The sequence below is a fragment of the Pan troglodytes genome, chromosome 11 (assembly GCF_028858775.2).
Source record: "Pan troglodytes isolate AG18354 chromosome 11, NHGRI_mPanTro3-v2.0_pri, whole genome shotgun sequence".
Taxonomy (NCBI): domain Eukaryota; kingdom Metazoa; phylum Chordata; class Mammalia; order Primates; family Hominidae; genus Pan; species Pan troglodytes.
Window position 1 is genome coordinate 88,624,833 of NC_072409.2, and position 22,125 is coordinate 88,646,957.

Below are 22,125 nucleotides of genomic sequence, written 5' to 3' on the forward strand. Positions count from 1 at the left end.
CAGAGAGGAGTCTGGTCAGAACTCCATGTTAACTATAAATGAGCAATTACAACAACTGCAGCCTAAGTCATAGAAACCAAGACGCCAGCTGAGCAGACTAAACCATCAGAAGCTACCTTCTAGAACCAATTGTAGGGGACACAGATGATAAATGCTCATTATGGCCTCTGGACTGCCACAGCAATGAGAATTGTAGTTCTCCCATAACCCTCCTCTTAGAAGTTTTTCCCCAGAAGTTGTTACAACCATCATTCATCTTGAAGAATCCGTGACAGGATACAAGTGGATCTGATGAATCTGAGCAACACAAGGGGTGGGCTGTAGCAGATGTCAGCATCTTCCCACATCTCCCCAAACCTGTCTTTATCATTTTTAGGTACACCTGTCATCAGTCTGTTTAACTTCCAAAGCTAGCACATAGAACTCTTTCTTGGAGAACTGCCCTCAGATTCCCATAGCACACAGAAAGACCCAGAGGAACCTGGAAATTTAACTCCCCTGGGTAGCCCTTAACCACTGTCTGACATCAACATGGGATGACAGACTCAGCTCCCTTACTTTGGGCTGGGGTGATTCCGAGGCATGACTTTCCCTCCAAAATTTTCTTGAAGGATCAGCTTAAATTTCCCCTTTGTGAGACCTTGCCTAAGACTGCTCTCCTGCTTGGTGTCCTCTTTCCCTGTCCTGCTTCTTCAACTGCCTTACTTGCTTCCTATAGGAGCACTTCCTTAATCAATCACTGGTTCTCACATCCTAGTTTTGGAATCAGCTTCTAGAGGAGCCCAATCTAAGACACTTGCCAATATATACTTAACAGCATCACTTCAATTATCAACCCATAAAAATGTCTTCTTAAATTAAGCTTCATCACTCAAGGAAGCATCACAGGTATTTTTCCAGGGGTAAACAGACTTTTAAAGAGCTAGTTGTTATTTCATATTTTACAGATGAGGAAACTGAAGATCAGAGAAGTTAAACTATCATGCCATGGTCACGTATAACTAGAAAGTAATGGTGTTTGTAGTCAAGCTACATTTTATTTTTCTTTAGAATGCATGCTTCTCAACTTCACCACATGGCCTAGAAAGGAGAACAGTATACTCTTCATGTCCTGAGAAGATAATGACCTAACTCTAGTAGAAGTAGTAATGAAAAGGAAGCGGTGGATATAAGCATGTCTCAAAGAAGGGAAGCCATCTGATTAGCTGTGGAGTAAGAAGCAAGGGATTAAGAAAAGTCACCTATGATACTTTATCTTCCAGCCTGGGAGACTGGAAAGTTGAGAGAGGAAGCTTATGTATATGCACATGAGGGAAGAGCCAGAAAAGGGCACAGAGCCAGGTAGAGTAGAGGCATAATATGTCTGTATTTGATCTCATCTCTAGGTTTAGAAGCTTTTGGAAAAGAATAATTTTGCCCATTTATGTGCAAATCTCCAGCATCCATTCTTATACCAATCATGTCTGGTAATTACAGAGATGTGATTTGCATTAGGGCCAGATGCAGGGATCTATTCACACAAAGAAGACACCTGATAATTACAAGAGTTCAAATGCAGCCAATCAGTGAATACAGACTGGAGAAAGCAACAATTGCCAATGGAAAGCTTGCCAAAACAGACTAGTCTGGCTGAGAGAAGAAAAAGGCTTTTATTTACAAAAAGTATAAAATAAATTGCACCCCCCTTTTTTTTGTCTCTACCTTTCATAGAAAGATTGTCCTGAAACGCAGACTCCCTCTTTTAATGAGATTCTGGAAAGACAAAATAGCTGATTAGCCCCAGCATTTGAGAAGAAAGATTTGTCGAAATTATTTTTAGAAAATTAGCACCAAAGCCAAACAGTCTCCCTTTCTGCATTTTCATGATCTCTGCATTTATTTTCATGGCCTCTCCTTTACCTCCTGCCCATTACTCTACAAATCTCTAGGCTCCTTCTCTCACCTTCTAGTTTTCACAAACTGAAACCACACTGCTCTTTCTAAATCCAAGACCTGGTGATGACACTTTTCCTTCCCTATACTTCCTCGGAATCCTTCAATGGCAGCCCATCCCCACCTGAATAACCTAAACTCCTCCCTCCAGAGAGACCCAAGTCAGGCTTTTCACAGGTTATGAAAAATGACCAACAGGGCCAGGCATGGTGATTCACGCCTGTTATCCCAGCACTTTGGGAGGCCGAGGCAGGCGGATTACCTGAGGTTAGGAGTTCGAGGCCAGCCTGGCTAACGTGGTGAAACCCTGTTGTAAAAATAGAAAAATTAGCCGTGCATGGTGGTGGGCGCCTGTAATCCCAGCTACTGGGGAGGCTAAGGCAGGAAAATTGCTTGAACTGGGGAGGCAGAGGTTGCAGTGAGCCAAGATCACGCGGCTGCACTTTAGCCTGGGTGACAGACTGAGACTCTGTTTCAAAAAACAAATAGAAAAAAGAAAATGACCAACAGTCCTTTCTCTCATGGGCTTCTAGATTTTTTAATTCTGTGGGCTAGAAAGTTTAAAATTAACGAAGAGTGATTTATAGATGCAACTGTCTATTACCACCCTTATCCCATAGAAGAAAACATTTTAACACCTAAAGAGTAGAAAAGGTAAAACTAAAGTAAAAGTCCTTTAGGTTCCCCTAAAGCTTCTGTGTCTTAGAGGGAACACTGGCTGACGCTATTTGGTTGTAATACAGTTGTTTGAAATAGGTATTTGCTGTTTAAGGAACAGGGAACTATTTTTGTTGTTTGTTGCTGTTGTTTTCTCCCTGGGGCATTCTGAGTGCCTGGAAGCACTTGATTTGCTTGTGCAGTCCAGCCCTTAAATGCCTGGTCATTCTCAGTGTGATCCTACATCCCAGCCCCTGTCGCCTGACCCCGCAATGAGTCAGCCAGCCCCAGAAGAGGGAGGGCAGAGAGAGACACACACCCAGCCTGTGCTGTTGCCGCTGCCCCCGAGGTGACTTGATGATAACTCCTGCAACTCCCCCAATAGAGGAGAAATGACTCTTTTCTTCAGGCCGTGAGACTTCTCCACACCCACTTCTCTCTCTTCTTGCCCAACCTGCTTAGAATACGGAGAAACTGGAACCATTAAAGTCTCTTCTTTGGCTCAGGATCCTTCCTTTTCTCTCCAATGGGTGGTCTCAGGAGGAAGTCAGGCAGCAATAGAGATTGTTTGTGTGCAAGCCACAGTCTGTGTTTCTGTCTAAATATCTCTAGAGGAACAATTAGCTGCTCCGTACCTAGAACTACACAATGAGTTTGTTTTGTTTTGTTTTGAGACGGAGTCTCGCTCTGTCGCCCAGGCAGGAGTGCAGTGGCGCGATCTCGGCTCACTGCAAGCTCCGCCTCCCGAGTTCACGCCATTCTCCTGCCTCAGCCTCCTAAGTAGTTGGGACTACAGGTGCCAGCCACCATGCCTGGCTAATTTTTTTTTTTCTTTGTATTTTTAGTAGAGACGGGATTTCACTGTGTTAGCCAGGATGGTCTCTATCTTCTGACCTGTGATCCGCCCGCCTCGGCCTCTCTAAGTGCTGGGATTACAGGCGTGAGCCACCGCGCCCGGCCGTAGTGAGTTCTTAATTAGAGTAATACTCATCGAATCTGAGTTGGATATTAAAAAAGTAAAGAGAGATGGGGGCTGCTGGATGGTGAGTGAGTGAAGAGGTCAGGAAATGTGAGATATCTAAGGGATTGAAGAACAAGGATGTCAGGTGTATCAAGAGTAGAGAGCTGCCAGGATGGAAGGATGTGGCAGAAGGTGATTTGTTTGAATGTAAGTTTCCAAAGTGTTCCAGCTATTTATTGCTGCATTGCAAAGTATGCTGAAACTTGGCGACTTAAAGCAATACCCACTTTAACATATCTCATGCTTTTGTGGGTCATGAATTCCGGCAGGGCTCAGCAGGGCAATTCTTCTGAATGATGTAGCTAAGCATTTATTTTCTTTTACGCACTATGTAAACTTACTACTCAGATTTAAGGAAAATAATATTCAAATTAATTTTTTAAGCACAGTTTTTGGGCTTATATTAATGGACTGTGACAACTAATTTATACCTTGTGGAATTTATCTCCATTTAATGAATTCTCTCGAAGACTGGGATGACTCAATTAACATTCTTAATATTCTTTAAAAATATGTTTTAGGCCATTATATAAAATTGTGTTATTTATGGATGCGGTGGCTCACGCCTGTGATCCTAGCGCTTTGGGAGGCCGAGGCAGGCAGATCACCTGAGGTCAGGAGTTTGAGACCAGCCTGGCCAACATGGTGAAACCCTGTCTCTACTAAAAATACAAAAATTAGCTGGGCATGGTGGCGGGCGCCTATAATCCTAGCTACTCGGGAGGCTGAGGCACAAGAATTGCTTGAACCCTGGAGGCAGAGGTTGCAGTGAGCTGAGATTGCACCACTGTACTCCTGCCTGGGTGACAGAGTGAGATTTTGTGTAAAAAAAAAAAAAAAATTGTCTTGTTTCTTAGTATGTGTATGTCTTCAACTTCATTCTCTATACTACTTATATGACCTACCCAATAGGATACTGGTGTACTCTGCCTCTTGAAAAAATATGGGTATATGAAAACCTCACCACATCTAATTCTTTTAGACATGAGGAAAAATTATATATATAAATCTGTAAAGTAAACAAGTTCAACCCAATAAATGAGTCTTAAATAGTACTGGCTGTGAAACTTAATTTCCCCATTTTTCAGATGAGCGAAAGTTCAGGGTCAGAGAAGAGATGATTTGCCCATGACCATACAGCTAAGAAGTGATGGAGCTAATATCCAAATATATGGCCTCCTACTCTAGGCTTAGTGCTGTTGAGAGAAAAGACACAGAAATGGGAAAGGGCTTGTAATCCAGATGTGGTCAATAAACATGAAATCATTCAGGAAATAAAGTCACGGAGTACAAAGTATATTTAATGACATTCTTGGTATTAGCAAGAGATCCCTTTCAGGGTCTTCTTTAAAGACTTAAAATATGACGTTATGTAGAGAAAATAATATACACTTGATTATTTTAAAGAAAAATTTATACTAGATTGTGTTATAGAACATCTACATTTATGGAAGGGCTACATTACTGCCCAAAATTATAACCTCCAGAGAGGACACGTTCAATTTTAGTTTGCATAATCTCTTCTATTTGTCTATTCTATACATTTGCTAGGGCTGCTGTAACCAGAAACTGAGTACCACAAACTGAGTGGCAACAAATTTATAGTGTCACAGTTCTCAAGGTTACAAGTCCTAGATTAATATATTGGCAGGATTGGCTTCTCCTGAGGGGCATGAGGGAGAATCTGTTCCATGCCTTTTTCCTAGCTTCTGGTGGCTGGCTGGCAATCTTTGATGTTCCTTGGCTTCTGCTGCATCTCCCTGACCTCTCCCTTTATCTCCACCTAGCATTTTTTCTGTGTGTCTCTGTGTCCAATTCTCCTCCTTTTCATAAAAACACCAGTCATGTTGTATTGGGGTTTCATCCTACTCCAGTATGACCCCTTCTTAACTAGTTATATCTGCAACAACTCTGTCTCCAAACGTGGTCACATTTTGAGGTTCTGGGGATTAACACTTCAACATGTGAAATTTGGGAGCATACAGTTCAACCCATAACACCTCTGAAAATATGTTCTAAAAAGAATACTGATCATAGGACAAAGAAAGGTTAACATCAATTTTTTTTTTTTTTTTTTTTTTTTTTTTTTGGAGCAATAGGTCTCGCTATGTTACCCAGGCTAGTCTCAAACTCCCGGGCTCAAGTGATCCCCCTGCCTTGACCTCCCAAAGTGCTGAGATTATAGGCACAAACCACCACACCTGGCCCAAAGTCAATTTTTAAACAAACTTAGTTTCATTAAATCTAATGCTTTTTTTATAAAGCCTACAATTTCTGTACTCTACCAATTCAATTACCTAGGGAGAGCATTAGTCACATTAAAAACTAACAATCCTATGAATATAGGAGGACTCAGTGGAGAAGCTATATGATAATGAAAACTCCATTCATGTCATTAGAAAATGCTAAGTTGACTTTTTGGCACTTAAGTGCTTCCTGAACTAAATAAAGTGTTTTATTCCCTCATTCATCAAGCACCTGTTACGGGCCACACAGTGTGCCAGCTTTGGGGCACACAGTAGTAAACATGTTTCTCCAGCTAGCACTGACTTCCCCTTTATTGCCAGGGACAGGGGAAATTCCACTGATGCCATCTTCCTCCTGGAACAACTTCTTCCGAGTTTCACCAGGGCCCAGCTATGTCATTCAAAGCTCTAAGGTGGTTTGCAGCAACATGGAGCATGCTTGCTTCAAGTCTCTCTCCTTTTCTATGTGTCACCCTGTTAGAGAGATAACAAAGTAAAGGGCTCCCAAGGCCTGCCAGCTCTTTACTCATATCTCTTTTTTTCGCTTCTCAGCTTTCACTTGAGAATAAGCTAAGGAAGAAAAACAGCTCTACACAGGACCACTTCCCTTTGGCTGACTAAAGCTTTGATGCTAAGCTTTGCTTGCCTGACCATCTTTTCCCTGAGGATAAATCTTCCCAATTTCCTTCCTCCTCCTATGCAATTAGACTCCTGGTGAATCTATCTCCAGTTCACCAGGTGTGTTCAGTAGGGAGTCACAAGTTGGACTTAATTTGTGAGCATTCATTACCCTAAAAAGATTATCAAGTCTTTTTAAAGTCATGCTTTTTTTTCTTGATGTATTATGTCATTTTGACTATGGATATTCTCTAATGTTGAGAAGCTGTCATCAACAATAATTACAGTTGAGAGTGGGGAAGTTAGGTGATCCTATCGGGAAGAGAAATGCTGCCTATTTGATTTGTCTTTATTTCTTATTACTTGAGTTATTGTATAACTAATACATGGATAATATTGCCTATACCTAAGTCCTCTTCTAACTAATTAAATATTAGATTATTTTCTCCACTTGTATGTAAAGTAAAAGATGAGTTTCATGATAAAAATATTTTAAACAAAAAAGTTTTATATTTTATGAAAAAAATAGGTTTTATGGCCAAAAACCATGAAAAAATGCTCAACATCACTAATCATCAGGGAACTGCAAATTAAAGCCACATGAGATACCACCTTATCCCAGCCAGAATGGCCATTACTAAAAATTTTTTAAAAAATAGATGTTGCCATGGATATTGGTGAAAACGGAATGCTTATACACTGCTGGTGGGAATAAAAATTAGTACAACACCTATGGAAAGCAGTATGGAGATTTCTTAAAGAATTAAAAGGAGGTCTACCCTTTGCAATCCCACTACTGGGTATCTACCCAAAGGAAAAAAAGTAATTATATCAAAAAGACACCTACACACATATGTTTATCCCAGCACAATTCACAATTGCACAGATATGGAACCAACTTAAGTGCCCATTAACTGATGGGTGGAGAAAGAAAATATGGTATATATACACCATGGAATACTATTCAGCCATAAAAAAGAAAAAAATAATGTCTTTTGCAGCAAATTGGATGGAGTTGGAGGCCATTCTTTTAAGTGAAATAACTCAGGGATGGAAAAACAAATACCACATGCTCTCACTTATAAGTGGGAGCTAAGCTATGGGTACACAAAAGCATACAGAGTGGTATAATGGACATTGGAGACTCAGAAGGGGGGAAGAAGGGAGGTGGGTGAGGGATAAAAAACTATATGCTGGGTTCAATATACACTACCGGGTGATGGGCAGACTAAAATCTCAGCTTTCACCACTATACAATTCATCAGTGTAACCAAGAACCACTTGGACCCCAAAAGCCGTATGAAATATAAATACATATAAGACCTATATTTTATATATTATATTATATAATTATATATTTTATATATTATATATTTATATAACTCATATATGTTATTATTAATTATTTATATAATATAGGCCTTAAAATCTAAAAATGACCAGTTTTAGAGAACTTTTCTAAAGAATTATAGTTAAGATAATCCATTAACCAGAACTTGTAGACTTGTAGGGCATTTGGCATCAGAACTTGGTTTTTCTGCCTAGTTGTTTTTTTTGTTGTTGTTTTGTTTTTTGTTTTTTGTTTATTTTTTGGAGAGAGAGACTCACTTCTTCACCCAGGCTGGAGTGTGGTGGTGTGATCTCGGCTCGCTGCAACCTCTGCCTCCCATGTTCAAGCACGTGGGCCACCACGCCTGGCTAACTTTTGTATTTTTAGTAGAGATGAGGTTTCACCATGTTGCCCAGGGTGGTCTTCAACTCCTGACCTCAAGTGATCTGCCCACCTCAGCCTCCCAAAGTGCTGGGATTACAGGTGTGAGCCACTGCGTCCAGCCTCTGACTAGTTTTTAAAAGATATTTTTATTGCATTTATCCAAAAAAAACACATCATATTGCAATGCTTTGAGAAACAAAAAGATCTGTTCTCATTTTACTGTTAACAATATTAATGGTTGCAGGGAGCCGAAGGGTCGTGGGACGTGAGCCACTCAGCATTCCACTGGAGGCTATATGATCAAACAGCAAACTGTTTATTATGAATGCAGGATGTGGGCAAACTCACGACTGCTCCTGCCCACAGAAGGTTTGCTGGAGGCAATCACTCCCTGGCACCGCGGTTATCTACTGCGACATCTAGAGAATGCAGTGTTGCAAGCCTACACTGGACCGAGCAGCTAACCCCTTCTTCCACCCTCCTTCTCACTATCTCTTGCCTAATAAATACGGACGGCTGTGTAAAGCTCAGGGCCCTTGCCCACTAGAGGCAAGGTGCCCCCGACACCTTCTTCCAAATATACTCTTTTGTCTTTGTCTTTTATTCCCGCATTCGTCCCCCTTCGTTCAGTCCCCTAGGTCCGTGCGGGTTACAAGTGGCACCCCGACTAGCCACGGAGTCGAGTGCTCTGCAAGTGGTTCTTTAAAATCCAGAACCGAGTAATTAACAATCTTTTATGAAAACACACTTACTAACTTTCAAAGAAAATCTTGTAATGGTTTATTTAAAAAAAAAACTAAAAACCATTATAGTACCTGAGATAAAGCAGTCTTCAGACTGAGTCACAAAGCTGTTGGGAACTCCCACCCCCACCAACATTCTGATGCCCATCTGACAGTGATGTCATAATGTCCTAGTTAGACACAGGACCTGCTGGGCCACAGAAAGGAGGCTCTGGGTAGACGCACTAGATTACTGGATAAATCACTTCGATTTCCCAATGAATTTTATATTGTTTATTTTTATACCTGGAGTTTTTTCCTTAAAAAATAGTACTTTGAAGCCTACTATTGAAGGTGAGAGAGCATTTACAACTTTTATAAAAATAGTAGGTAAGAAGGATGACCCATAATCGTGAAAAATTGGTATGTGGCAGTTTTCTACAGGAGGATATAAACTTTATTGTTGGAGCTATGGTATGTTTTAGATTTTAAATCTCTGCCTCTAATCCTTTGTGAAAAAAATGCAGTTAGAAAAAGAAAGCAGTAAAAGAAATCAACATATTTCTGATCTATGGTGTGTGATACTTTTTTTTAGCATTGCCTAATGTGATACCTTTAAATGAAGATGTTAATAAGCAGGAAGAAAAGAATGAAGATCATACTCCCAATTATGCTCCTGCTAATGAGAAAAATGGCAATTATTATAAAGATATAAAACAATGTAAGTCTTTAAAGTGAATAGAAATGTATATGCAAAAGTTGATTATCCTGGTTTCACTTAAGTGTCCTTTTTAAATTTCCATCATTTCCCCCTGTATTTGTTGGGTATTTTATTTCTACTTCTGTGACCTGCCTGTTCATACCCTTGCCCATTTTTCCATTAGGTTGTATTTTCATTTCTTTTTAAGGGCTCTTTTTATGTAGAATATATTAATCCTTTTTACGGTAAAAGTAATAAATGTTTTCTGCCAAGATGCTGCTTATCTTTAAGGCTTATTTTATTTTATTGTATCATATTCATTTTTTGAGACAGAGTCTTGCTCTGTCACCCAGGCTGGAGTGCAGTGGCATGACCATGGCTCACTGCAGCCAGCCTTGACCTCCCAGGGTTCAAGCAGTCCTACCACCTCAGCCTTCCGAGTAGCTGGAACTATAGGCACATGCCATCATACCAGGCTAATTTTTGTATTTTTTTGTAGAAACGGTGTTTCATCATGTTGCCCAGGCTGGTCTCCAACTCCTGGGCTCAAGCGATCCACCCATCTCACCCTCCCAAAGTGCTAGGATTACAGGTGCGAGCCACCACACCTGGCCAAGCCTGTTTAAGTATCTTTAATAACTGAGAAGATTTCAAGTTTTATAATATCAGTTCTGTTTATTAATTTCTTTATAATCTCTGCATTTTGTGTCTTGCCTAAGCAGGCCTTATCCAGTCCAAAATATTGTTTTCTTGAATTTTAAAAGTAATTTTATGGTTTTTTTTTTTTTTTTTTTTTTTTTGAGACGCAGTCTCGCGCTGTCGCCCAGGCTGGAGTGCAGTGGCGCGATCTCGGCTCACTCCAAGTTCCGCCTCCCAGGTTCACACCATTCTCCTGCCTCAGCCTCCCGAGTAGCTGGGACTACAGGCGCCCGCCACCATGCCCGGCTAATTTTTTGTATTTTTAGTAGAGATGGGTTTCACAGTGTTAGCCAGGATGGTCTCGATCTCCTGACCTCGTGATCCGCCCGCCTCGGCTTCCCAAAGTGCTGGGATTACAGGCGTGAGCCACTGCACCCGGCCTATGTTTTTGTTTTTACCTTGAGCTTTAAATCCAATTATTTTTGTGTATGGCATAAAGTAGGGATAAAACATTATGTTTTTCAAGGATTATAGCCAAGTGTCTAACACCAAGTCCCTACTGATGTGAAACTTATATTTAATATAACCAAACTCTAAGATGAAATTAGGCCATTTGTTATACTTGTTTTTTTAAACTGTCTGTCCCTAGAAAGATACCAGTGTTTCAACTTTTATACTTTCATAACTCATGGCATGAGTGTTGGGTTGTGACTTTGTTTTATTTTTCCATAGCTCTGTCTCAGGAATTGCTCAAAAACGATGAAATATTAATGGCACCGTTTTTATGTGTGTCGTCCATAATTTATCTGTTATCTTGTGGGAGAACATTTAGTCTATGTGCAGTTTTTCCCATGTACATTTTTCTCATATACACACTGGGGTGAATTTCTTTGTTCTCACAAAGAGAAATGAATACATATGTAAATATTAAATACACATACATTCGTGTATGTATAGAATTTTGTATCATCTTATGAAATTTTGGAGAGAGGAGACACATGTGCATGTCCAGTCTGCCGTCTTGATCCAATTCACTTTGATCCTTTGGTTGGGGGAATATGTACATTAGTTTTGAATTGCAGCCAACTCCACTAATGAGTCTTAAGAGCAGCATTCTTTATGTGTATGTGTAAATTTGAGTATATGTGAGGGACCTTAATTGTTATCAAATGATAGGCTTTTTAAGCTGAAGTGTTCATTCCATAGTCTAACAGAAGGTTCAAGGGCAGGTAAATGCTTCTTACCTGGTTTTTTGATAATGTCAATACAAACAGTGATAATGTTGCACATCTACAAATCTACTTCAGCACCTGTTATGTGCTTACATATTTTTTTCCACAAATTTCCCCAATAATTGCTTCTTGGAAAGGGTCATTTGGCATAAAGATACTAGTTTGGCTTTTTTCAATGAGTTTTAGATTTGACCCTTGCCCCACTTTCTTATTTTGTAGATGAAAAAAAAATGACTATAACTTTTTAAATTTTTTTTTAATTAGTGCATGTTTTAAGAAAAAAACTCAGAGGAAGAAAAAGGTAAAGGAAAAAAAGTGACTTAGCTAGTTGCTGAAGACTTTTGCTTTTGTTTTTAGATGTGTTCACAACACAAAATCCAAATGGCACTGAGTCTGAAATACCTGTGAGAGCCACAACTGACCTGAATTTTGCTCTAAAAAACGGTAAGAAGTGAAAGGCACCATTGCACATGTAAAAGCCATTAAAGCAGGATTTCAAAACAGCAATAGAGACTGTTGGGGAGAAAAGAAGTCTTCATTCCTAAATAAGACTAACATTTTCCCTCTAAAGTAGATTCTGTGACTGGGATCCAGCTTAGTTCTTGGCCATCCTCTCTGCTTTTCTCACACTTCCTCCCACACAAATACACTTGAGACTCCACATCCATTACACTGATAATTTCAGAAGCTGGGGAGGTTCTTGCATTTCTAAACCTCATACATATGGTTTATGTGGAAAGAAAAATTAAATAATAACTAAATTTAGGATTCTAGAAAATTTTACATCTTTCTTAAACCCACGTTTTTTGCCTTTCTGATTTTTGTCTTCAGCTTTAAATGGGGAAGAGAGAATATTTCTAGCTATGGCAATGTCAATATTGAGAAATGTGAGACTCAGGAATGCCTAATTATTAACAAAGCTACTTGATAATAATGGAATATTTTGAGCAATTTCAAACCTTGGGATTTAAATGAGACAGTAACATTTCAAGGGCGTATATTAATTCAGTAAATCACTTACGGGAATCTTGCTTGTCCACAACAAACGACATCTTGAGTTGTCTGGGACAAGACATGAAGGGGCAGCTCTTAAGTGGACCAGCTACCTCAAATTCCCTTAGGATATGAGTTATTGAGTACAGACTGCAGGACCCAAGGAAGAGACTGCAAAACCCTCACTTTTATTTCCACAATTCAGGCCCCCAGAGGATTGTCAGGGAAAGTGGGATTGGAATAAGACATTCCTGCCATTTTAAATGGGGCTCTGACAGAAGGAGACCTGCTGGCATGGTAGGGACGTTCTAGAGGAGCAAGCCCTCAGGAAGATGGAGATCTGCGGATAACTTTGACTAAGGGTTGCTTGCTTAAGTATAGTCCCTAAAACTCTGAAGGCAAGGGGGAGAAACTGAGGCAATCTAGATGCTTTTCTTCAGAGGATAAGGGTTGCAAAGCAGAATTTAAGGATGACTTACTCACTTTTCGAGTTCTGCTTGAATCACTATGAACTCCAGTAACTGATTCCCTTTCCCAACTTTCCTTGGCAGCAAGACACTTGTCATGGGTTTGTGGGCTTGGTGTGAATTTTTTCTGCCCCTCTGTAGAAGTCCTCCTATAGAGGGTGCCCTGTACTCCATATGGAACTTTATTGACTCCTGTATTAAGCAGTTAATTGAAATGGCCATCAACTTGAAGAAAGGGTCTTCCAGTCACAGTTGTTACCAAACACTCCCTTAGTGACATTCCTCTAGAGGGACCCATTACAGACTGAGATATATACTAAATTTGACCTGAAAACCCTTGATTTGTAGTCCGAAATCTTTATATCCAAATGTCTGTTTCCAATTTACAAGCACACTCAATACTCAGCCTCCCTTTCTTGCGTCGTTACACTGAACAGCAGCCAAGCTGCTCTGGACAAAGAGGATCATTTCACCGCCTGTGCAGGGAACCATCTGGAGCCAATTATCTTCTCCAAGAGATCTTCTTTACCTCTGAAGAAAGCCCGGGGCCGCATGTTCCTTTGCCTCGCTTTCACAAATTATAGTCGTATTAATCCCACCTCAGACACCCCATGATCACAAAAACTTTATTCTTCAATACCTTCTTCTTTCTCCTTTCATTTATTTCCGGAAAATGTTAATGTCTTTCTCTTCCATTTCTTCTCTCTCCTTTTCTTTGTTCCATTTTTAGCTTAAAAAATATCTAATCTCAGATGTTTCATCAGTATTTTTACATGCTGATAATTCTTTTTCCCTTTTCCTAGATAAAACTGTCAATGCAACTACATATGAAAAATCCACCATTGAAGAAGAAACAACTACTAACGAACCCTCTCATAAAAATATTCAAAGTATTTAAATTACTACACTGTATTCATACCTGGAGAATATCATTATGTGACTTAAAAATTTAAGTTTCACTACTCTGAGCATTACATAAAGCCATAGCATGCTTAAAGAATTTATACTGCTACCTTTTAAAGTCACTAAAATCTTTTAAATGGTGAATGTCTAAGAGTCAGTCTTCAGGTATACCTGACAAAGGATAAGAAATGAGCTTTTGTAGAAATAGAACTTTATTTTAATAAAAATGTATTACATTTGTGTCTATATTAAATACGTACTTACAAATTAGCATATATTTATAAATATAAGTATATGTCGAATGTATTTGAAATATAATTTATTTTGCTAATAATGGAAAATATTCTGCCTGCTTGAGGAATAAACTTATCTCTGGTTAGGGTCAATTATTAGTGTTTCCTATGATTATTTGAGGTTGGGAGTGGGAGGCTGCAAAATCAAAATTACCATTTTACTACCCTGTCAAGAATATTGTTCCTTATAAAATATGTGTGGAGCCATAACAACCCAGGATGGCTCTCCTCTAAGGTCTTGAATAAGTGGCCTAATTGAAGAGAATGGATACTTACGTGTCGTTACATGAAACCCTATTTTCTCCAGTTTATGCAATCCAAGTATGTTTCTAATGTAATTATTCTGAATTAGTTTGCATTTTTAACACTACTGAAAAAAATCTTTTTTGATGTGTTTTAAAATGAAAACCTGATCATCCTGGTATTCCCCTTCTTAAACGTCTTTAGTAACTTACTACTAAGTTTGAGGTCAAGTTTTAACTCCTTAACCAAGCATTCAATTCCGAAATAATCTGGCCACTGTGAAAATTTTCCACTCTCAACTCTGGTTACATTCTGCATCCACACCCTTCACTCAAGACTTACCTGAAGCTCCCAGAGCTTACTGAGCCTGCTTACGATTGTGTGTTTGCTCACAGCTGGAATGAGCTCGCTCTCACCTTGTTTGCCTGGTGAACTATTGGTAGTTCTCTAAGCTTATATTGAAACATCATCTCCCTTTTGAAGGGTTTCTGGCCTTAACAAGTTAAATTAAACCCTGTGCATACCACCTGTGCATTTCTATTAATGCCTTCATTAATCTGCTACATAAGCAGCAATGATTCTTGTCTGCAGCCAAAATTAAGGTGGGTTCCTTGACTGTAATGTCTGAGCCTTGTTTACTTCTATAAGTTAGTGCCAACCACAAGGTCTGACACATTATAGAAGCTCAAAGTTTAACTGCTAAATGATTAACAAACAAATGAATGTTACTCAAACTAAATTATTTTGTTATCCTGTTGTTTTCTTGTTGTTCTTGTTGTGTTTTGTTTTGTTTTAACAGGATCAACCCCAAACGTGCCTGCATTTTGGACAATGTTAGCTAAAGGTAAAGTCATACAGCTAGGTAGCTTGGGAAAAGTTTTGGTTTTCTAAAATCTTACTTAGAGCTAAGATCAGTCTAAATACCTCTAATACTGAGACAATAAGTCAACATTTTGTTGCCACATGTAATAGCAAACTTCAAAACAAACCTAGAAAGGTGATAAAGTGTCACACATTTTCTGATTACTCGCTCTTTACAAAAGTTTTATTTTCTTACAAATGTTAAATGTTATTCAATTTATTTATGGTTAAAATTTTTCAATAAGATTCTTGCTCAATATCATTCATCTTCGTATTTGGAGCAGTGCATGCAAAAGCACACAGATGCATATAGAAATGCAAAGTGTATATCGAAATATATGCATGCATAGAAGTGTGTCTCATAAATATGTAAGCATGCATGTATACCATGATGTAGATAGTATTTCTATGCGTGTGTGTATAAATGCATGTGCATATATGGATGTACACATGTATAAAGGTAATGCATGTATCACACAGAAATATATGCATTGTATATGTGAAATATATACCATATTCAGTTGATCATTATTTGCATATTCTGTGTTTGCATTCTGTATCACCTACTCATTAATATTTCTTTGTCACCCCAAAATCAGTAGTTGCAACACCTTCACAGTCATTTATGGACATTGGCAGAGCTTTGAAAATTTTTGATTGTCTGACACACACATTCCCAGCTGAAGTAGAACAAGGCAATATTCTGCCTTCTTTATTCAGCTCTCGTTCTGTAAATAAGTGTCATTTTTGCTGCCCACTTAATGCCACGTTTTTTGCATTTTTTGTGCTTTTTTGTTGATGATTTTGCTGTTTAAAATGGCCCCCAAATGTAGTGTTAAATTGCTGGTTATTGTTCCTAAGTGCAAGAAGGCTGTGATGTTCCTTATGGAGATAATATGTGTTAGAGAAGCTTCATTCAGGCAAGTGTTATAGTGCTGTTTTCTATGAGTTCAGTGTTAATCAATCAACAATATGTATTAAGTGAAGTATCTTTTAACAGAAACACACATAAAACAAGGTTATTTATTTATCAGTTGATGAAAATGCTGTGACCAGACTTGCAGGAATCTAACCCTGTATTTACCCTGGGAGCAACAGTTCAGTATTCGTTAATACAGTGTTTATAAGACTTTATAGAATATAACTGCCACGAATAATGAGAACAGACTGTACACACACTGGGTACTATAATTATACATACACATACATACACAGGCAATAATTTTAGTAAGTGAATGTTGTTTACCATAACCCCAATTTGTTTTAACAGCTATAAATGGAACAGCAGTGGTCATGGATGATAAAGATCAATTATTTCACCCAATTCCAGGTAAGAACAAAATATTTCAATTGACTGGGCGCAGTGGCTAATGCCTATAATCCCAGCACTTTGGGAGGCTGAGGCAGGTGGATCGCTTGAGTCCAGGAGTTCGAGACCAGCCTGGGCAACATGACAAAAACCTTTTCTCTACAAAAAATACAAAAATTAGATGGGCACGGTGGCATGTCATTGTACTCCAGCCTGAGCGACAGAGTGAGACCCTGTCTCAACAAATGAACCAAAGTACTTCAACTAATAGACACATAAATACTCTTACACATCTTAGTGTCTTTATGATGATAATATTTTTCCTAGTGAAGTCTGGCGTATGAAAGGCGGTATCATGGTGACTAACATCTCAGAGAGGACATTCACTGTTTAGGAGAGTTATAGTTCCCAAGCATTCTTTTTTAGTTACACCTCCCACATGACCATTACCACCTTCCTGTTTTGTAACATTTATTCCTGAAACCAAATGGAGGAGGTGAGTGAATAATATGTAGAATGCAGTCTTTTTTCAAAATAGACTTTATTTTTAGAGCGGTTTTGGGTTTAAAGAAAAATTTGGCAGAACGTACAGAATTTCCATATTTCACCCTCCTCAGTTTCCCCTACGTCTTGCATGATGTGGTACCTTTGTTACAATTTATGAACCAATAATAGTGATTCATTATTAATTGAAGTCCATAATTTACATCAGGATTCACTCTGTATTATACAGGTCTTTGGGTTTTGACAAATGCATAATATCACGTGTCTACCATCCCAGTATCACACAAAAGTTTCACTGCCCTAAAATCTCCTCTGCCCCATCAATTCATCCCTTTGTTCCTCTCTCCTCCTGAACCCCTGAAAACCACTGATCTTTTTACTATCGCTATAGTTTTGCCTTTTCTAGAATGTCATATAGTTGGAGTCATACAGTATGTAACCTTTTCAGACTAGCTTCTTTCACTCAGCAATATGCATTTAAGATTCCTCCATGTTTTCTTGTGGCTTGAGAGCTCATTTATTTTTATTACTGATATTCCATTGTATGAATGCACCCTAGTTCATTCTTCTACTGAATGACATCTTGGTTGCCTCCAATTTTTGGCAATTATGAAAAAAGCTATTGTAAACACTTGTGTGCAGGGTTTTGTGTGTACATAAGTTTTCGACTCATTTTGGTAAATACCTATGAATATGATTTCTGGATCATGTGGTAAGAGTATGTTCATGTGCAGTGGGTGGCTTGCCTGTAATCCTAGCACTTTCGGAGGGCAAGGTGGGAAGATGAGAGTGGTTATCTTTGTAAGAAACTACCAAACTATCTTCCAAAGTATTTTTGGAATTCTCACCAGCAATCAATGTGAGCTCCTGTTGCTGGATAGAGTTTTCCTTAATGGCTTAATTATACTAATAGGAGTAAAACTCCTAATTTGAATGGAAAATTTCATGAAAGAACCACATTAATTTCCCCAAAAAAAACCTCTGTCCTACAAATAAATGGTTGAAAAACAGCATGATGATATATCTAAGACCTGTCCCCTCATTTGTGCACTGGATTGATAAGTGTGGCCATTTGCCTTGTGGCGCTTCAAGAAAATTGAGTCATTTGTCTGGGTACTGTAATCCCAGCACTTTGGGAGGCTGAGGCAGGCAGATCACCTGAGGTCAGGAGTTCGAGACAAGCCTGGCCAACATGGTGAAACCCCATCTCTGTTAAAAATACCAAAAAATTAGCCAGGCGTGGTGTTGGGTACCTGTAATCCCAGCTACTCAGGAGGCTGAGGCAAGAGAATCACTTGAACCTGGGAGGCAGAGGTTGCAGTGAGCTAAGATTGTGCCACTGCACACTGCACTCTAGCCTGGGTGACAGAGCAAGACTCCATCTCAAAAAAAGAAAAGAAAAGAAAATTGAGTGATTCTTCTTTGTTTAGAAAAGTTATAAACAGGAATGACAAATGCTGGCTCATTTTATAAATACTGTGTCATTTCTCCTATTTAATATTTAAGTGATTAAATTCAGCTTGATTGATTTTACTGTTTATTGAGCACATACTACGTGTTAGGTGTTGTGGATACATTATTATGTTAGTCTTCACAGCAACTCCATGAAGTTGGTATTATCTTCATTTTACAGTTGAGAAAACTGAGGCTTAGAGAGAAAAGCTGCCCACGCTTGTAACTAGCTTTTCTGTCACTTCCAGTGATTACGAATTCCAAACCCTTCTCTAGTTCTGACCATCACCTAGATAAAGAAGATGTACTATGAGCACACATCTTTATTAAAAACCCTTTCAGGAGACAGAAAAGCAATTCAGGAGCACAGCCCATTTTAACATAATTTGTTTAATTATTCCCGAAATAACAGGCCTCAAAGCATTAAAAGAGTCATTGACAACTGTATACATTTTCATAGTCTAAGGTCACACACTGACAATTATAATTTTTTAAAATCAGAGAATATAGACATGGAAGCTTGTCATTGCTTATCACCTAAATATCATTACATAGAAAATAGTGAAAACCCTTGGAACTTTTGAGTTGGCAGATGCTGGGGGTTGGCTGGGGTAAAGGGGAGAAATAACATGTTGTCATCATTAAATGTTTATTAAGTCAGATATATATTCAGGAAAATGTAAAATTTGGCAGTAAACCTATCATTTCATTAATAGATTTAGTTAAAAAAAGACTCTTGAGATCTCTGGATCCAGACATAATCTTATATTTAACTTATTTTAGAAAGTTAAATAAATTGATTCTATTTATTTTTGTAATGTGAAGTACACTAGGTTTAGTCTTTTCGGTAATAAAATGGCAAAACTAGCCCTGAAGCCTCATGGAGGAAGCATTCACTATACCACCCTTTTAGCTTAAAAGAAAAATCAGTGTATGACGCAGCACTAGAGCATGCACCTTTACCTCCTGAAAGACTGGTCCCTTGTGTGTTAGTCAACCGTTTTGAATAATAATCTCTTCAGACATGGTAGATTAAATCAGAGAAAGTCTGCTATATATGCATTTTGACATCTGGTAACCTGGATTTGCAACCAGCGTTTGCCACTTACTATGTGCTATGGGCAAATACAGAAACTTCTGTGATACTGTAAAATGGAGCTAAGGACAGCTCCTTCGGGGTTGCTGTGAAGGTTAAAGAGGAAAGTTAATAGTGCTTGGCTTTAGAGAGTAGCTTTACTCCTTTGCATTGCCTGCGGGATGGGAGACCGGCCAGTTAATACTCTGGATGGTGGAGGGCTTGCTTTTCTGTATTTGCTTTGCAATCTTTACTCCTTCAGGAGAACACACTGAACACCCTATTTTCCACTGCATTTTCTTTCTTTTCAGAGTCTGATGTGAATGCTACACAGGGAGAAAATCAGCCAGATCTAGAGGATCTGAAGATCAAAATAATGCTGGGAATCTCGTTGATGACCCTCCTCCTCTTTGTGGTCCTCTTGGCATTCTGTAGTGCTACACTGTACAAACTGAGGCATCTGAGGTAAGTCTGCAGACCTCTGCAGTCTTTACAACAAATGCATGACATCGCATTCTCTCCCTCCTCTCTTTAGTAGATTCTTAGGAATATGTGACCTCTGAATTCATCCATATGACATTCACATTGATTCCATTTACCCTATTCAGATGGAGCACGGGACTGTCTTTAAGGGAATATCCTACTTGAACTTTTTCCCAGTAGTCATCCAGAGATAGAAATAACCTTAGTCAATTGGAAAGGATAAAGCGAATCTAGATATGCTCTTTTTTATATAGCCCTGGAGCAAATATATTTTGTTCTGAATAGCATATCTGCTTAGCATCTGATGTTTTTTATTCAAGCAAGCCTTGAGACTTTGAAAAAACAGCCAATCTCTATCACCTTTACATTGTGAGACCTGTCCAGGGGCTCTTTCTTATAAAAATATTAAATTCAACTCAAGCCTGATTGAAGGAATTATTTAACATTTTTCAGGCAGTGTAACAGATTACCTTTAAAAATCCTAACAGAATTGCTTAATGTTCATAATGATCATTAATTCCATTCTTTTCATTGTGGTGTTTTTGACGAATGGTGTATTTCTGTGGTCCATTAAAACTGTGATCCTAGGTATTTATTCCCCTTCGTTCAATTTCATTGTACATGTTTCTTACTAAATTTTATTAAGGCAACTTCTACTGTTTTAGTAAATTGGTTTATAAATTCTAGTAGAGATTTGAAACATGCTTCAAAGTGTTACATAGAATCAAATTACAATGAAAGAAAAACTGGGTCGGGCGTGGTGGCTCACACCTATAATCCCAGCACTTTGGGAGGCCAAGGCAGGTGGATCACGAGGTCAAGAGATCAAGACCATCCTGGCCAACATGGTGAAACCCCGTCTCTACTAAAAATACAAAAATTAGCTGGGCATGGTGGCGCATGCCTGTAGTCCCAGCTACTCGGGAGGCTGAGGCAGGAGAATCGCGTGCCCCCGGGAGGCGGAGGTTGCAGTGAGCCGAGATTGCGCCACTGCACTCCAGCCTGGAGATAGAGCGAGACTCTGTCTCAAAAAAAAAAGAAAAGAAAAGAAAAGAAAAACTATATATCATTCATATAATGTTACTAAGTAACTAACACTTTGGGCAAAATTCGTATATTTTAATTTTTGAATGCTTTTCTAAGCTGTTACAAATGTACACAATTAAAAACAATTCTTGATATATGTTCTTTTCTTCTTCAGTTATAAAAGTTGTGAGAGTCAGTACTCCGTCAACCCAGAGCTGGCCACGATGTCTTACTTTCATCCATCAGAAGGTGTTTCAGATACATCCTTTTCCAAGAGTGCAAAGAGCAGCACATTTTTGGGTACCACTTCTTCAGATATGAGAAGATCAGGCACAAGAACATCAGAATCTAAGATAATGACGGATATCATTTCCATAGGCTCAGATAATGAGATGCATGAAAACGATGAGTCGGTTACCCGGTGAAGAAATCAAGGAACCCGGTGAAGAAATCATATTGATGAATAAATAACTTTAATTATTTTGTCATCAAAAGACCTTTCTTTATGTCTTCTGTTAATGTCATGAGTTTGAAACTGCTGAGACAAACATTCTGGTGTCTTAAAAGGAGGACAGACTCAATACAAATTATCTCTCGGTTATAAAATTTAATGGAAAATACACAAGAAGATAATTTAAGGTGTGAGAAGCTCATCAAGTAAAAACATTCCTGGAGAGTGACTTTGAAAGATATTTTCTCTAGGCTGGTTCACTTTAAAACAAAGACATTTAGATATTTACCTTCCCCAGGGGCATTTTGAGAACATCAGGGAACTCACCACTACCTATGCGCCCCCTCACCACCGTTGAAGCAAAAAGAACACACCTGTTTATGTTTTATTGACAAAACAGTTGTGCCATCAAGAGATGAAACTAAATTAATGGCAGGAACTCTTAGCATTCTTGAACTGTTTAAAAGTCGTCAGGTGTTGCTCTCACATGACAAAGGGTAAGAAAGAAAAGATACTTTTCCATTTCTTTTCTTTTCTTTTTTTTTTTTGAGAGGGAGTCTCGTTCTGTCGCCAGGCTGGAGTGC

The 22,125-nt window shown here is 38.7% G+C and overlaps 1 protein-coding gene across 3 annotated transcripts; it reads left to right on the plus strand.

The window, feature by feature from the left end:
- Positions 1-9,086: 9,086 nt before the first annotated feature.
- On the plus strand, positions 9,087-21,570 carry EQTN (equatorin). Of its 3 annotated transcripts, none has more exons than XM_528578.5 (8): positions 9,087-9,264; positions 9,506-9,631; positions 11,839-11,925; positions 13,745-13,831; positions 15,180-15,224; positions 16,512-16,571; positions 19,893-20,046; positions 21,266-21,570. In XM_528578.5, the coding sequence occupies exons 1-8, from the start codon at positions 9,189-9,191 to the stop codon at positions 21,513-21,515; spliced, it is 885 nt and encodes a 294-aa protein (XP_528578.2). In that variant the 5' UTR covers positions 9,087-9,188; the 3' UTR covers positions 21,516-21,570. The 3 variants fall into 3 exon arrangements, with proteins under 3 accessions (XP_528578.2, XP_003312075.1, XP_016816190.1); XM_016960701.3 differs by having other exon boundaries at positions 9,092-9,384; XM_003312027.3 differs by lacking the exon at positions 13,745-13,831 and having other exon boundaries at positions 9,091-9,264.
- Positions 21,571-22,125: the final 555 nt, after the last annotated feature.

Excerpts from the sequence above, each read along its gene's own strand:
- EQTN (XM_528578.5), top strand. The coding sequence starts at position 9,189 with ATGAATTTTATATTGTTTATTTTTATACCTGGAGTTTTTTCCTTAAAA. Across the intron at positions 13,832-15,179 it reads CTCTCATAAAAATATTCAAA|GATCAACCCCAAACGTGCCT; the intron begins GTATTTAAATTA and ends TTGTTTTAACAG. Across the intron at positions 16,572-19,892 it reads ATTATTTCACCCAATTCCAG|AGTCTGATGTGAATGCTACA; the intron begins GTAAGAACAAAA and ends CTTTCTTTTCAG.